The 16,177-nt window shown below is 37.4% G+C and overlaps 1 protein-coding gene across 11 annotated transcripts in view; it reads right to left on the bottom strand.

The window, feature by feature from the left end:
• The window catches only part of MPDZ (multiple PDZ domain crumbs cell polarity complex component), a 95,734-nt gene that overhangs the window by 42,850 nt on the left and 36,707 nt on the right, over positions 1 to 16,177 (bottom strand). For 9 of the 11 annotated variants that reach the window (XM_051642125.1, XM_051642124.1, XM_051642122.1 and 6 more), the window contains exons 13-21: positions 16,026 to 16,105; positions 14,946 to 15,092; positions 14,183 to 14,350; positions 13,033 to 13,218; positions 10,874 to 11,083; positions 9,124 to 9,240; positions 6,471 to 6,629; positions 3,372 to 3,650; positions 2,356 to 2,479 (exon numbers count right to left, since the gene is read on the bottom strand). In XM_051642125.1, the coding sequence (XP_051498085.1) occupies positions 2,356 to 2,479; positions 3,372 to 3,650; positions 6,471 to 6,629; positions 9,124 to 9,240; positions 10,874 to 11,083; positions 13,033 to 13,218; positions 14,183 to 14,350; positions 14,946 to 15,092; positions 16,026 to 16,105 (1,470 nt within the window). The remainder of the gene's footprint in view (positions 1 to 2,355; positions 2,480 to 3,371; positions 3,651 to 6,470; positions 6,630 to 9,123; positions 9,241 to 10,873; positions 11,084 to 13,032; positions 13,219 to 14,182; positions 14,351 to 14,945; positions 15,093 to 16,025; positions 16,106 to 16,177) is intronic. The other 2 variants (XM_051642127.1, XM_051642131.1) reach the window with 2 other exon arrangements.

A 16,177-nucleotide genomic window follows, 5' to 3' on the forward strand; every position in this document is an offset into this window, starting at 1 on the left:
GGCTATTATTACAGAAATGTAAGAGATTTAAGAGCTCCTGGCAAGCTGAAGTGAAAAGTGAAACAGAATGCATCCTGGTAAGGCCACACATCTGGTTTTGAACACAAAAAGTGGAAAAAAAATAAATACCTGAGTCTGAAATGCAAATTATTGCTTCTTGAACTATTCAAAATTTCATTTCCTTTAAGAAAATAAAACAAAACAGGGGCCTTTACATGGCAAGTAAGAACAGCTTTGTGTTTTCTCAGCAAATAATGTTTGCCACAGAAATACAGCTTTGAAATTAAAATACTGCTTAGTCATTTTCTGGGGGTGGGCACCCTGCTAACCAAGAAACGCGAAGTCTAAAAGTTACGGTGCCAGCTTTGCAGACCTGTAACAGTAAAAGGGAATGATATCAAGATGGCCATACCTGAGTGCTTGTGCACCTTGCTTCCCAAGGAAGACACCTAAGATTCAACTTGCTTATTTGAAATGCTGGCCCTTAAACTCCAAATCCCGCATAGCGGTGCACCACACCAGCTCTGAAATGACATCTATACAGCTGTGTATCCCTCTTCGCAAACAGGAATAACTATCATGTGATAATGCTCCACACCCACAGGTTTGTATAATAGTATTTTGTCTGGAATTCTGTACCATTCCTGAAAGTATAAATTACATAAAAGTTTAATTACGCTCAATGGCTTTTATCAAAACTATGCAGGCCCAGAAATATTGTCCTCATTCCTGCAAGACTTCTTCAGAAGCTACCAAAGGATCTGGTCTTTCTGTTCTTTGTAGTGCAGAAGCTGGCTTCACTTTAAACCCTTAACATGGGAATGCACTAAAGAATATAAATACAAAATGAAAGACAAAAAATTTGAGTTAGAATATAAATAGTAACTTCCCTTCTCTGTGAGATCTTTCAAAAAGGGCATGCACTTTTACCTGGAAAATCTGAATATTCACATCTAAGTAAAGATTTTGGTATTTCTGACACATTTGCAAAAGGCTAAGACTACAAAACAAAACTTACAGTCACATAGCAGCAGCTATAAAAGTTCACTAATAATGGAAACGGAACTGTACTGTGACCTGCAGTTTATACAGCTTGGTAATGAGTCCACTGAAGGCAGTAGTTACTCAAGAACCTCATATCAAGGAAAGGAAAAACTTACACCCACATCAGCCTTGCTTACAGCTTCGTATTTTGTGGATGGTGATTTTAAACTGCATCAGTTCCCAGCCCAGTCTGAAGGCTGGCTTTATCACAAATGAGAAGGTTACAGGGAGCAGACTGAGTATCAAGCATCAGAGGGCAGTTTACTCAAGGCAGAAGCACTCACTGAACTAGGGCATCACAGTGTTCCATCCACATCTGCATAGCAAGGGAGTCCTGAGTGGTGGCTATTTACAAACAAAGGGCCTCTGGACTGCTTTTGGAATGCTTCCTGTGGACAGCTCATCTTAAAGAATTTGCAGACACTTCAAACAGACAGTGTGCCCACACAAACCCCGGCTCCACCAACACCTAAGAGTCTTCAAAAACAAACAGTTGGCTAGAAGAAACAGCACCAGGAACCTAAACCAAAGCAAATGCACACACTAATGAAGGGGAGCACCACTGCCTCCCATCACAAAAACTCTCCCACATCTGCTCTGGGAACGGATCTGGAAGTATGCTGTCCCCACACTGTCTAGGGTTGCATCAGAGACCAGAAGAGGACACACAAAAAAAGCTTCCACCTGTTGTACCTGTTTGCTCCAAAATGTGCCGTGCTTTAGCCAGCATGCTCAGAAAGTTGAAGATTCTGGATATCTAAAACACAGAAATTCTCTAAAAAACTATAATATAATTGAGCTAAAAATACTATCTAGTAAATGTATTTTAATAGGTTTTCTGACTTTCATAAATACTGAGGCACTTAAGATACAAGTACAAATACGTAGCAAGAAAGTGAACAGCTTGTTTAGACCAGTGGACCATACTCAGAAAGCAACATCATTTTGTGTTCATATACATTTGAAATCCTAGCCTGCAGCTCTTTGACCAAAGTGTTCTACAGCATTTCTTGGCTATATCCTCTTTTTTCACTATATTATATAGATGCATAGACACTAAAAAGTGACATATACAATTGTTCTGATAACTTTCAGGAATTACTAAACTCCCTTAGGGAAAAAAAAGTTCTCAGTGAGACTGGACACTTTTGTGTTCATGGTGACAGTAAATTGATCCACTGCCATCACAGCCAAATGGCAAGAGCAGCAAAGAATTAATATCCTGATATGCTTTCGCTACTAAAATGAAACATATAAGAAATCATAAAGCCATATTCCTGAACAGGTTGCAAAAAATATTAGCTACCTTACCTAGACTTGAATTGCCTTTTGCAATAGTTATGGTCTTCTCATAGATGCTTCTGACTGAATTTGGACTTGTGGAACTTCCCTCCAAAGACACTGGGCATCTCTTTTCCGTTAAAAGCACTTGATCCTAACGCAAAGGAAATAACATCAGTTCAGAATACTGAGATAAAAAATACCATTGGACATACAAACCTGAATCTAGCTTACCTTATACAAAAGCTAGGTATGTAATTAATATAGATTCTTTATAACAACATCAGGAAAGTCATTCCATCAAAGAGCAAACCAATACACATGAGGTTTCCATTCTCACTCAGGTAGTATAGCCAATCTACCACAAAGTACACGTTTAATTTACGAACATCAGTTACACTCTTAAAATTAGTGGGATGAATTCAAGGCCTCTCAGACTGGTTTACCACAGATGTCTGACAATCTGCCAGTGCTAAAGTAACACATTTTTGAAGAAAATGCAGCTCTTTTATGAACTTCTTAATAAACCCTTGAAAGGAATTAAAAAGAAACGTATGTCACAATGACTATCATATAAAGGAATATTATGTTTGCACAGTGGCACTGCAGGCCAGTTTGTGAACTGGCTTGCACGACCACCAGGATGCAAGCCTTTCACACCACTCCCCCTTGGTTTCCCAGGCCTAGTTTCCAGCTATGCACCCTTGCACCCATGCCTCTGCAGACGTTAGCAGGGGATAAGAAAAGGACCTCAGCCTGCCCAACAGGTGCACTGTGGTTGAGCAGTGTCTACTGCTGTGAGGTATGAGCAGACTTCTATAGACCACTCTATCACCAGTCTCTGGCAGATGACCTCAACTTATCTCCTGTTTTGGATAGATCTGAATCTCTATGTTTTGATGTTAGTTACCACATGTGATAGACATTTACAATCAAAGAAATAGACATGGATGTGGGCCAGTGTCAATTTCTGTAGGAGATTCTATGGTTTAATATATCCTCTCCATAGGTTTTAACTATTATTTTTTTAAAAAGTAAATCTTTACTTTTCCAGTAGCATCAAGCTGCACAGTAGTTGTATTTAGTGCCATTTCTGCTGTTGTCTCAGATCTAGTCCATGATGCTGTGTTTTCACTTTCATTTTGGTTGATGTCTGACACATCCAGAGGCAGAAGATCCTTCTCAGTAAAACCAGACGCAGTTTCTAGGCTATTGCCTACTACGGACTTTTGCTCTCTCACTCTCTGACTCAGATCCATGTTGTACAAATTCTTGTCAGATACCAGAAAATCGGATGCAGCATTTGAACATTCGTCTCCAACAGACTGTTAAAACACAGGATACAATGGATAATCAATATTTTTTGTAGTAAATTTTTAAAGTATATTTCATGCTAAAATCTTGCACAGAAACTAATGTCACAGGATTTAGACATATTCGTTGCAACATTAGTGTCTTCAGTAGATCCCTACAGGCATTTTACTGTAAAATCTATGTGATTTCTCAGACAATTTCTTCTGTTTAAAAATATCAGAAATCAATGAAAAGTTACTGCTGAAGGCCAAATTAAAATTTGGTACTCATCAATAAATCTCCATGAAGTAACGTCCATTCCACATTCTCAAATTAGTCATAACTTCAGCAAGTTATTGAAGCAGCTAAGACAATAAGCATGCAATCTAATAATCCATTTAAATAAGCAGAAACATATTTAGATATCCCTGCCACATAGAGAAAGTAAACGGTCAAATTTCAGCAAACAACGAACACGGAGATTTTGAACTGTGACAACAATGAAATACAATGATCCAGTTACAGAATCTTTACAGTCAGTATTTAATTGCAAGAGTATCGATTATGGCTGCAGTACTACGATTAAGCACTACAATTAAGTTTTCTACACAAAGTATGTTTAGACTTCGCAAATATTTTAAGGTATTTCAGTAATCACAACCTTCTGAAAAACAAACACTTCTAATACTCTCTAGCTGAGCTTTCAAAATAAGCTGTTTTAAAAATGGTTACACCATGAGATCTTGGAAAGATGTATCAAGGACTCAAAGGTAGGACTTAGGGCTCCAGAAATACTATTCTCTCACATGTAGTAAATGTAGTCAACAAGAGCGTCTACCTCTATCTGTCTTAGTTGTTATCCACTGGTCCTACAAATTCTTCTACTCCTTTTCTAAAATGTGGACAAAACATGCTTCTCTGGATTTTGGGATATTTTGTAATATTTTATATCAAGGACCTCAGAATTAATTTTTCACATTTTTCATGAAGTGCATACATGCTTACTCTGCTCCCAGACAATCATCAAAGAAGGTTCACCTGTAAATAATTAGCTTAAGCAACATCTGAGAAGATAATTGAGCAAAGTCTAAATACAACTAATCTGCATGATGCAATCAATGACATAATTTCCTACCTTTTGGAGAACAGAAGACCAGGACTATAATCTCTTTAAATTATTTAATTAGGTTCAAAGAAAGCTGGGACTTCTACTTACAAGTCTGTTTTGCATCCATATCCAAATTAGTAAGAACAAGACACAGATTACACTCAACATTTATTCCATACATCATATATTCATATTAAGAGTTTCGGCACATGCCCATTTTTATTTTTGTTTCATGTAAAGAAAAGCCAATGCTGTAATTTTTTAAGACAATCACTATTTCAGCAATTTCTAACTGCAACAATATGTGGCCCACTAAAGCATTTGCATGTTTTTTACTTTATTTTTTCATCAGCTGTTTTACAAGTGACACCAAAGGCATTCAGAACCTGTCAACTGACCTGCAGTCAAAAATAAGTGAAATAGCTCTGCATTTCTCATGGAATCTACTAGTTGTTTGGGTTTTTTTTGGTTTTTACTACATTTCTCTTGCTTCAAAGCCTTATTTTCTGAAAAGATTTTCCTTCTATGTTTACTTTGTGTAGTCATTTATAACTGCAGAGTGTAAAATGTTACTTAATGAGAACTTAATAGTCACTTCATACTGGTGTGGAGAGAGAACACTGAGACATAATGAATATAACCTTTAAAATAACACGAAAACTGAAACCATCTTTAAGTCAATGCTGAAAACAACTTAAGACTTTCTAAAGCCTCAATGTGATACATAACATAAATCCAGCCTCTGCCTCATAAAATGCTTCTCAGCATGCAAAATGTGTAATCCGTTTAAGTAATAGAGTTATACAACACAATCTGTCCCACTGGCACAGCAGAGATGTGCTCTTGTACTCTTCTGTGGATTAGGAGAAACAATTAGAAGATGAATTTAGCTTTCCAACCAGTGTCTCATAAGGGCTGAACACAATCCAGAAGGGATAAAGGGACTTATTTCAGCTCAGGTGTGGAAGAAAAAGCAGCAGCTACTCTAGTCAAGACCTTCCAAACCTGGAAGGAATACCTACAATGTTGCTTCCAAAGATGAGTGCTAGAAGTGACTTGGAAGACTCTGGATTAGCAAAATTTATAGATTGCGAAGAAAAAGAAGCATGGAAAACCTTGGAGAAAAACAAAACACCAACCCTGACACAAACAATCAAGTCATTATGGGTATGTGACCAGCAAGAAAAGAGATACTGATCTTTGTAATATTTTTAAAGAACTTATATTGGTTTACTGGTTTTAAACAGAAAATATTAGTAATCAGAGGTTTCATCTATACGGATTTACTTTTAATTACAGTATCGTTACAAACATGTCATTCAAGCATACAGTAAATGCATTACCAAACATTCTAACTATAAAGCATAAAAGCAAAGCTTAGGAAGAAAGCTTACTCTTGCTTTTCAAAATAATATAAAATAATATAGTTAATTTGTGTTAACCACTCTTTAGAATGGTCTGAAGTAGCAAGTTTTTGTAGCAAACTGCTCACCACAGCTTTAACACTACAAATACTTTGCCATACTTCATCTGGCTACACAAAACACAATTCCAAGCTTTCAGCCTTCTAGCTGCCTCCCTCTTCAATACAGATGTTTGAAAGTCACCAGCACCACCCTAAACAAAGCTGCACTTTAAACTGGTAACAAACACTGCAATGTGAACGAGGATGACATAAAACATTTATATCTAATAATACACTTATAATCAAAGTTTGTGATCAATAGAACATCCTCCTTGTTACCTTGGGAGTTGACAGTGGAAGAGAGAAGCTGTAGCTCTGCTCACCGCTACAGGCACTGCCATGCAGACCTATCATTGAAGCCTGGAAGACGTCACTCTCTAGAGAATACTGCGATTCAAATGTGGACTCATCCACTAGATCTGCCTCACCGGAGTCCACCTAACAACAAAAGCAATTCAATCAGCCAGGCTGTTACCTTCACACCACATAAGCCCCAAACACATGCACATCAGCTGCTACATACAGACTGTCACTTTCTTTCTTTCCAACCCCCACCCCCAATGTGTTTTTTCTACTTGTAAGTTGTATTTCCATGGCACAGCAGGAAAAAATTCTGCTTCCAGTTACAATTCATACCACTACATTTTCAGAGGTTGCAAAGAATATCTCAGATAAAGTTAAAGCCTCCCTGGGAATAAGTGACAGGGCTGAGGCAAGTTAATATCTGTTAATAAAAGTATGATGTTGTTAGAAGAATTCTGCTCTACTCTGTGGCATAAAGACTTTAATTTATTTAGAACTTTTTTTATTCAATTTTCTTTTAAAAGTATTAGCACTGAAAAAATAATGTGGTTCATTCAGGACCACCTGCCCAGAACATTCCTTCCATCCAACTTCATAGGTTTGGACTTTTTAAATTTAAAAGGGTACAAAATTATTTTTCTGGAAACTGCAATGCCTTCCAATACATACATAAGAAACAATTATGACATTATTTCCAAAACATTTTCCATTTGATAAGATTATTATAGACAATTCTCCTGTCTTACATGAGAAACAGAATTTTGAAGAGTTCCAAACATGGATGTGGGGAGTAGTTTTTGCTATTTTGTTTTCTTAAATGAAATACAATGTTTTAAAGACCTAGACACTTTCAAATACTATAGCAAAATTAGGATTTGAGGATCTAATTTATGGTGCTTTACATATTAAACTTTTATTATAATGTCATCTCCCCTGGCAGAGCTAAATATGATGATAAAAGTGCAGTGAGTTCAGAGCCATTACCATACTACCAACTTGTATGAAGCAGTCAACTGCTCTCATCAGCAGAGATGGGATTTTTCAGCCTCTGTGGTTAAGCATGAATTTATTGCCAGATTCACAACAGCAGTAACAGCAATCTGCAGTGATTTGACATACTGATTCCTTTCTGGGGTACGAATGATCCATTTTTTACTGTCATAGCCTTAAAGACTTAAGAGCTAGTTCAAACTGCTCCTTTGGTGTAACTTATTCCAACCCACCACCTGGAAAATGCAGATAAGCTTTACTGAAGCTACACCCTAAAAAAGGATTGTGAAAAATGGGAAAAGATCTATAGAATCTGAGTGCAAATTCACTTGAGAACGGTATGAGTGCTGTCTGCAAATGCATCTTCAACTGTGTGACTTCAGAGTCAATTTTATATTTTGCACATTTAATTAGACAGCTGACAGAGTTGACAATATAACCATATTATTATTTACCATATACTTCCATTGTTTTTTCCCAATTTTAGGTTTTTTGTATGAATCACAGATAGAAATTATTTTTTTTAACCCTTAAGTTTTAATCTGACCTTTTCAACACACCTTTAATAAAAGAGATTCACAATACATATCAACTGGCTTCTTCATACTTCTTCTCAATGAATGGAATAAGACAAATCCTATTATCTAACTATTGTATCAAGATTGCAAACTGCAGAAGTAAAAATAAGCAGTCTTGTTTAAAAGCAAGTTATTAAAACCGGCTTGTCATTCACAAATGCAAAAAAATAGCTAACATACTGGAATCAGTAATTCAGAGATTTTTGTCTTGGAGGAATTAATTTCAGGGTTTTGTTTGGGTTTTTATTCTTTTTTGATGTATTAAGCTTTGCAGTTTGGTAGTAAGTGCCTCCCTACTTATGTCCCTAGAAAATGAGGGCCAGGTAACTCCAGTATCAGGCCCACATGAGTACAATTAACCGTAAGAAGACACTCAGAACAGATTTGTATCCTGTTTTTTGTGGGTTTTTTCTAATTTTTTTTTGTTTTTCAGAGAGTCCTGTTTTCTCTGTCTTTTTCATCTGAGTTCTCCGTAACTTCTGGGCTATATAAGGAACTCAATGCTCAGGCAAGATGCATTGTTTGTACAAGTGAACACCTTTTGATCTTGCAAATGTCATAATCATGGATTGATGCTGAAGTCTAAAGAACACTCTTATAAGGTAGAGTCGGCAGCCTTTCAAGTCAGACAGTATTCCTTTTAGGCTAGCTTACATACAAAAAAGAAGTTCCAAAAGCTTTTCAAGATACAGAAGTGATGTATTATGACATACAGGCAAAGAGATTTTTTTACAAAAAAACACATGAACATTTCTCCACACAACGTGACATTTTCAAAGGGACACTCAGTGCATGCAGGGAGAAGAGGGTAGCCATGCACTTTCAAAAAATCTCAGCAAAATACTTCCTTTTTTTTTCCAGCAACTAGCATAACACAGGCCAGACTGACAGTTCATGCAAACAACCAAAGTCTTCAGATGCCAATTTCTACCACGTGGGGATCCATCCCAACTATGGTGGATGACTAATGTGAAATGTAATGTAAAAAAGCATGAACAGTGACAAGGCAACTCTATTACTCAACTCAAAGACTTAAATCTTTGGTAAGTTGGGCCACTAACCAGAGCCAGCTCAGCACGGAAGAGGGCTGCATCAGCTGGCCCCTCATCCTCAAGTGACTGGGCAGTGTAGGAAAAGCAATCTTCCTTAGCAGAGACATAGCCCTCCTCTGGAGAAAGCTGCAGAAAGAATGAAGCTCTGAGTTGGATGAGTGGCCAGGACACAGGGTATGCACAGTGCGTTATGTGGGGGAGGGTTTAAAGAGGCAAATGAATTCCAAACGTGTAAAGAGTTTGTTTCAATTATAATTACAGTGTTGGATAGATAAAGAGACGACTACTTTTTTCACCTTGATTGATTCAGCTTCACATTTCATTCTACATCTCCAAGTATTGAAGAAGATCTATCCAGCTATAGCACAGAGCCTACAGCTTAGTCTAAATTAATTTTCAGTTTCTGCTCTTATTAAATATACACTAAAACTGCAACCAGAGCTGCCACCAGGGAAAGAGCCTAACAACAGAGGCCTTTACAACCTTGTTAGCCAAAGAGCAATCTTGTTAGCAGGCATAAAGACTGACTCCAGTGGCTGTGTTTTAAGATTTTATGTGCCGGGTGGAACAACCTCAAGAGGACAAAAAAAATCTTAACTATAAGCAGTAGCTTTTTCCAAAATAATTTGCTGGTAGCTGCATTTGTCCAGTTCCACAAAGAAGCCAGTGATTATTAATTAATTGGCAAGTATAACACATGCAATATTAAAGTGTAAATGCTGAATGTTTACAAAATGCTGGGAACACAAACAAAACCCCTTGTATTTTCTTTTTTAGAGTGACACCTTCTTGCACATAAAAATGTTGGTTTGCAAAACTTTTTAGTGTGTAACACAGTCTCCACTACAAAAAAAACCAAACAACAGCAAACAAATTTAACAAAGCAAGTTAAAAAAGTACCCTCTTATTGTGAAGATGAAAGTTTCTAGTAACCTAAACATCAGCCCTTCCCTCTCACCTTCTCCACAAAGATCCACTAAGAATGAAAACTTGACATGTGCATCCACAAGATGATTATGGTTTCATGAGAAGCAAAAATGAATCCCAAAGACTGCACTTTGGCTTACAAATACAGCAAAAAATATATTCTTTTTATGTGTAAACAGATGCCATTCTACTGATTTGACTTTTAGCATAATAAGGACACTGGTCTTCTAGCATCCTTAGTAACACAGTATCTCACTAACCCTACGTCTCCTTCCAACTTTATTCTTCTAATTGTTACAGACTACCAATAAAATCAAGTCTGAAATTATTTATGTCTATACTAAAATCACCAGTTTGAGGTATATGGACTGAAAACTACCCAGCATTCTTTAAATATAAAATTATGCAGTCTAAATACAAACATTGCATATGTACTATGCCTTGTAAAGCAACGGTATGGGCAAATTCCAGGCAAACCACAGAAAACTGACTTTATGTCACCATCTTACACATTCAGAGAACCTTGTAAAGTCTACAGAATTATGCCTGGGAACTTGCAGCCCTAGAGGACTGTCCTGTTTGAAAGATTCTTCGCTATTTTCTCAGCTGCAAGACAGGTATGCTAGGTCCTGCAATCACCACACCAGTTATACACTACACAGGCCTCTCCTACATGCAAGGAGACATAGGAATCAATTTTGAAAAAGACAGGTTCTGGATTTTGAGCCACCTAGCTACATCCTACAGAACACAAAATGTATGCAGAAGCCACTATTATCATGTACCAGCTGAAATGATATGGGAAGCACCCAGTGAATTCCCAAATCCTTACAGGCAGTGGTTTGGCAACTCCTATTTTAACTGTTCCTGCTGGGGCTCCTTTCAGTGCTTGTACTGCCTCCTCCAGGCTGCCATTTTCCAAGTTGATATCGTTGACAAACATAAGCCGATCCCCAGGAAGAAGTCTGCCATCTTGCTCAGCCACACCCCCAGGAACTAATGAACGAATCACAATTACAGTGTTTGCTGGATCAACAGGGTCCTAATTAAATAAAGAGAAGAAAAACATTTCGTTTAATTTAGTCTTTTATGTCGTGAGGGTCTAATTTTTCTGCAGAGTTGCGTTATTAAAAAAGCTGGAGCTTTACTCCAGAAGAACCCTCAACAGGAACATACCCCCCTGTCCATACTGCCCATACATTTAGACATACATTCTTAAGCTTGGAAATTATTACTCTTTTCTATGTGATGTCCTATCATAACTCCAGCATAAAATACTGTTAAATTGCAGAGTGCTGTTTATACTGTAACAAGTAATCACCACTAGAAATTCAAGTACTTCCTACTGTAATGACAGCGTTGCAAACTTCATCCTCCCTTACAACCAGTGGTTTTGGAATACAGCTGGGCTACGCAGCCCGGGGCAAAGTTAACATGTGCACTCTGATGGAAAAAAGGGCTTATTTTCAGTAACTCTCTTATACTTCATGGCATCAGATCTTGCTCAGCTGAGAAAGTGCTTTTTAAGAGGCAAGTTCTTGTGCATGCCTAATTAAACACTTTATGGGAGACAGGAAGATACCAATACAGAACTCTAATCAATAAGTGAAAACAAAGTGGTGTTTGCTTTTAAAAACAAAATTGCTTTGAAGTCCTCATCCTTCAACACATTGATTTTTATAAAAATGCTAGCATCAAATACTCAGAAGAGGAACATATGATTCTCTTGTAACAGTTACCACAGGTGCACACATTTGCATGATTCTTATAGAATGACATTCACAAGGAACATCATTACACATTAATTCTTACTAAACATGGCAATTCATTGAGTGCATGCACAGAAAAACAACAAAACGAATAACGTGCCAGCTTTAGAGATAAAAAAAGGAAGAGAAAAGTAAACATCTGCAAACTAGCATGAAACTGCAACTAGTTTCCATGCTAAGATGCATCTGAAAGGATGCACACCATCAAGGCAGCACCCAAAAAAACACAGGACTTGGGTACTGATGAAAGCTAGTGTGAGACAGAGGGGCTGAGAAAGGGAGGGAGGGAAGGACACCATGATGACCCTTGAACACTTCAAGGCAGTTAATGCATTAAGAAGAATTCTGTGGAGCAATAAAACATTTCACAAGTGAAAATACAACTAGCACTGCTGGAGCTGGTGCTTAAGCCTGAACACTGACATCCTCCACACGATCTTAAGTATTTATAGTGTCATTTTAGATGATGCTGCATGACACATCTTTTGAAAAATTCACCTCTATAGCATGTGTGACTGTCTTCCCTGGAGTAAGGCATTATGTAGACTTTCCTACAGGCCTGCTGCTGTATTAAGCATGAGGCAACTTCGAACGGATTAAAAATTTTCCGCTGTGACAACTAGGAACTGGAGAACATTTGCTCTGGGATCCTGACAAAGTGCAACCAGAGACATGCGATGACCTCTTCATCAGGACACACCAAGAATCTCAGCTTGAGATAACCAGGAATTTCAAAGTCGAAAACAAAATGAATGGGGGGGTTTAGGCATGTCCTGGGCAGACAGCAGCTAAGCAAGTGATTTCAGAACTACAGTTGTGGATTTTAGTAAATCCTGCTTTAAGCACCTAAGTCCTTTATTGGATTTTGCTTCAAGCACTTCACTGCAGGTACAAAATACATGGCTAAAAGCCTGAATGTTCTGACTATACAAATACCCGAGGCACAAGCAGATGAGCTTTCTGAAGACTCTGGTATTTCGGACTCTCTATTTTTCTGGACCAGTACTACCGCTTTTATTAGAACCTGTAATCTTACTACAGTAAGATGAATAAGAGAATTAACTAGTGGAATGCCTACCAGTAGTGACATCCATTCAGCTTTACTGTATTGCTTGGCTTCCATTAATATATACTCTTAAAATACTTATTTAGATCATATTGTGAGCTTCAAACTACACCAAGTGTTCTGTCCTCTACTCAAATAAAGGAGTGCAGAAGATACCTGGTAGTCCAATATGCTAAATCCAAGTCCCATACTCCCTTTTTCCAGCTCAATGTGCTGTACTTCTGTTTCCCACATTGCCAAAGAAGAGCTTTGCACCTCTTCCACACTCTGACCCTCGTCAACTATTTCCAAAGCTGCTCCCTCTGTGTCCGAGGAGCCAATGAATCCAAGTTCTATGTGAGCCTGAGAAAAACAGCGAATGTTCACCAATAATATGTAATAAATATTTATGAATGTTCAGAGACAAAACTGTTTACAAAAAAACAAGATAAAAACTAAGAGATGTTTCTCTAAACACAAAGTGCAAGCACCCAGCAAAGTTAACAAACTAATCTGATAAACCCAGCATGGAATTTACATATCCATGTAACAAAATAGCTATGCTGCAAGTATACCAAAGTATTCACTGGAAAAAATAATTACAAAACTGAATTTCTGTCAAACTAAAAACTTCAGAAAACCTTATTAGTACAAGTATTCAAATATACAGTAAATACCTGTTATTAAACAGTATGTCTAAAAATATGTCTTGATCTAAACATAATAGCACCGTCAGAATATTTAATAAAAGACACACACACACGCATACATGTTTTTCTCTTCCCTTGGTGTCACAGAAAAACTTAGCAATAAGCCGAGTTTGGTGCCTTGCCCAGAACTCAGAATTAACCAGGTCTCTTTCCATACAAATGCCATTGCTTTGTATACTATATACCAAACTATTCCTACACGTTTAATACATCAGGCTGCCAAGAGCTCTGCACTTATGAGTGACAAAAATGCATCTGTCGGTGAATGCACACACAGTTCGGTGCAACACAAACCCACAATGCGAAGCTCAAAACCAGATTAAATATATACAGATTCTAAAAAACAAACAGTTCTGTTTGTCATATCCCCAGGGCCCACTTAACAGAAGCACTTGGGTAGACAGACTTGCACCCAAGAATATTTCTGCCCACGACCTATCAGGACTGACATCTTCTGGTTGGCCTAAAGTAAGCCTGATTAACATAATTTGCCTTTTTCTATTTATTTCACTCCAAGTTCTAAAATATGAAAATGTATTTCTCAGCTTGTACAAGAACTTTATATTTTTCTCAAGGAAATGGTCATTTTCTCAGGGATTTTTTTAAAGACAAAATACCTTTTCTGTGAGCTGAACCTCAGATAAACTTAGGCTCTCCAGTATTTCTGGACGAGTGATGGGGGGAGCTATCGGACGACAGCACACCATTGTCACCTTAATAGGCAGTTCTTTCAAGATATTGACCACATCCTTGTGGTTTTCTCCAAGTAAAGAGATGTCATTCACCTCAACAGAGAAAGAAAACACAGTGTTTAGAAGAACAATGAGCAAACACAGGTAAAAAAAAAAAAGCCCAACCCACTAATCAAATTATTTTAAAAAATAATCAAACTGTGGTAATGGACATTCTCAACCCTTATTTTCTACTCAATTTGGAGCTCACAAGTTAAGTTCTGAACTGAATAGACAGTTTCATAAATTGTGTGCCGCCACTCTACAAACACCACATCTGTGTCACTTCATGTTTCTTGCATTCATTCGATCCAAATTGACATTTTGAGAAAACCACTTAAACAGTAAACAGTTATTCAGTCCTTTAACTGGGTAGAGATATTCCTATGGAATCTTATGCCTTTGCTAATTCTTTTTTTGTGACCTTGCACGGTATTTGAAAGATCAGGTATCAGGTGAGAAACGCGCATAAGCATATGTATTCATGTAAACATGCGTAAGTACATATTAAGAGACTGATCAAGGATTTCTGGCTATGGTTGATATGCAGGTATATATACTATGTTCCCAAAGTCATAACCTGTGAGAAGCTACTGCTCAAAAATCATATTGAATGAAGACTAAGATAAAGTAGTATTTTTTTTCTTACTTCAAGCAGCTCATCTCCACTGAAAAGCTTGCCACTTCGTCCAACTGGCCCCTCCGGTAAGACAGATCTAATGAAATGATGTCCCACTGTAGCTTCAAGGCTTATCCCTAACCCACTGCTTTCACTAAATTTGTTAACTATAGCCACCTAGAACAAGATTGAGAAGTTATTACTTTTGACATATTTACAGCTGTACCTGTTATTTCCACTTCAATGAACATACAATCAGGTAACTATTCCAGAAATTACAAGCCAGAAATAGTCACACGTAATGCAGACTTTTAGACTAAAAAAACATCCAAAGTTACAAGCTTAGGTTCTTCAACAACACTGAGGGAAACAACAACTGTGGTTTAAAATAAAGGATCCAACAAGAAATCTAGTAATACATACTTTTGCAGAGACTATAGCTCTGGCATAGAATTTTGAAATGAAGTCCTGAACTCAGATACTGATTTTCAGCTGTATCTACAGTAAATGTCCTATGCATCATTTAGGTCACTACATCAAACAATTCATTCAATACACAGAAAGGGTAGGACTATCTTCAAATTCTGGCTAATGAAGGGACCTTTGAAGTTAACAGAGTCACAGCAATACAGAACTGTCAAGAGTTAGAAGGGACCTCTAGGATCACCTAATCCAACTCCTCCACTAAAGCAGGATCACCCAGAGAACATTATTCAGGACGGCATCCAGGTGGGTTTTGAATGCCTCCAGAGAAGGGGACTTCATAACCTCCCTGGGCAGCCTGTTCCAGTGCTTTGTCAACCTCACAGTGCCAATACTAATTTTTTCCTCTAATACATATTTATCCTCTTGAAGCTAAGAAATTTGTGAAACAATACTCATAGGCACAGTAACCTAAGAAGCCTGTGATTATTTATATTATAAATACAAAAGAATACATACCTACAGTCACAATCTAAAACCAAAATAATCTCAACACATTAGGCAGCATATGTATGACATTTATGAATAAAGGAACAAATTAAATACAAACATTTTTATCTGTATATTAGCAACATAATAGGTGGACAGATCAAGGGGCATTAATAAGGGTAATCAAAGTTTACGTACCACTATTTCATAATTTGAACCCATAATCCTCTGCCATTTTGCCTTCGTAGCTGCTTCTTCTGTAGTAGTTAGCTGGAAATCTAAAAGTAATGTCTGAGATTACTGTGACAAAAAGTAAGATATCCTGTCTGTTCCTGTAACTGAAAAAGTAC

The sequence above is a fragment of the Apus apus genome, chromosome Z (assembly GCF_020740795.1).
Source record: "Apus apus isolate bApuApu2 chromosome Z, bApuApu2.pri.cur, whole genome shotgun sequence".
Lineage (NCBI taxonomy): Eukaryota > Metazoa > Chordata > Aves > Apodiformes > Apodidae > Apus > Apus apus.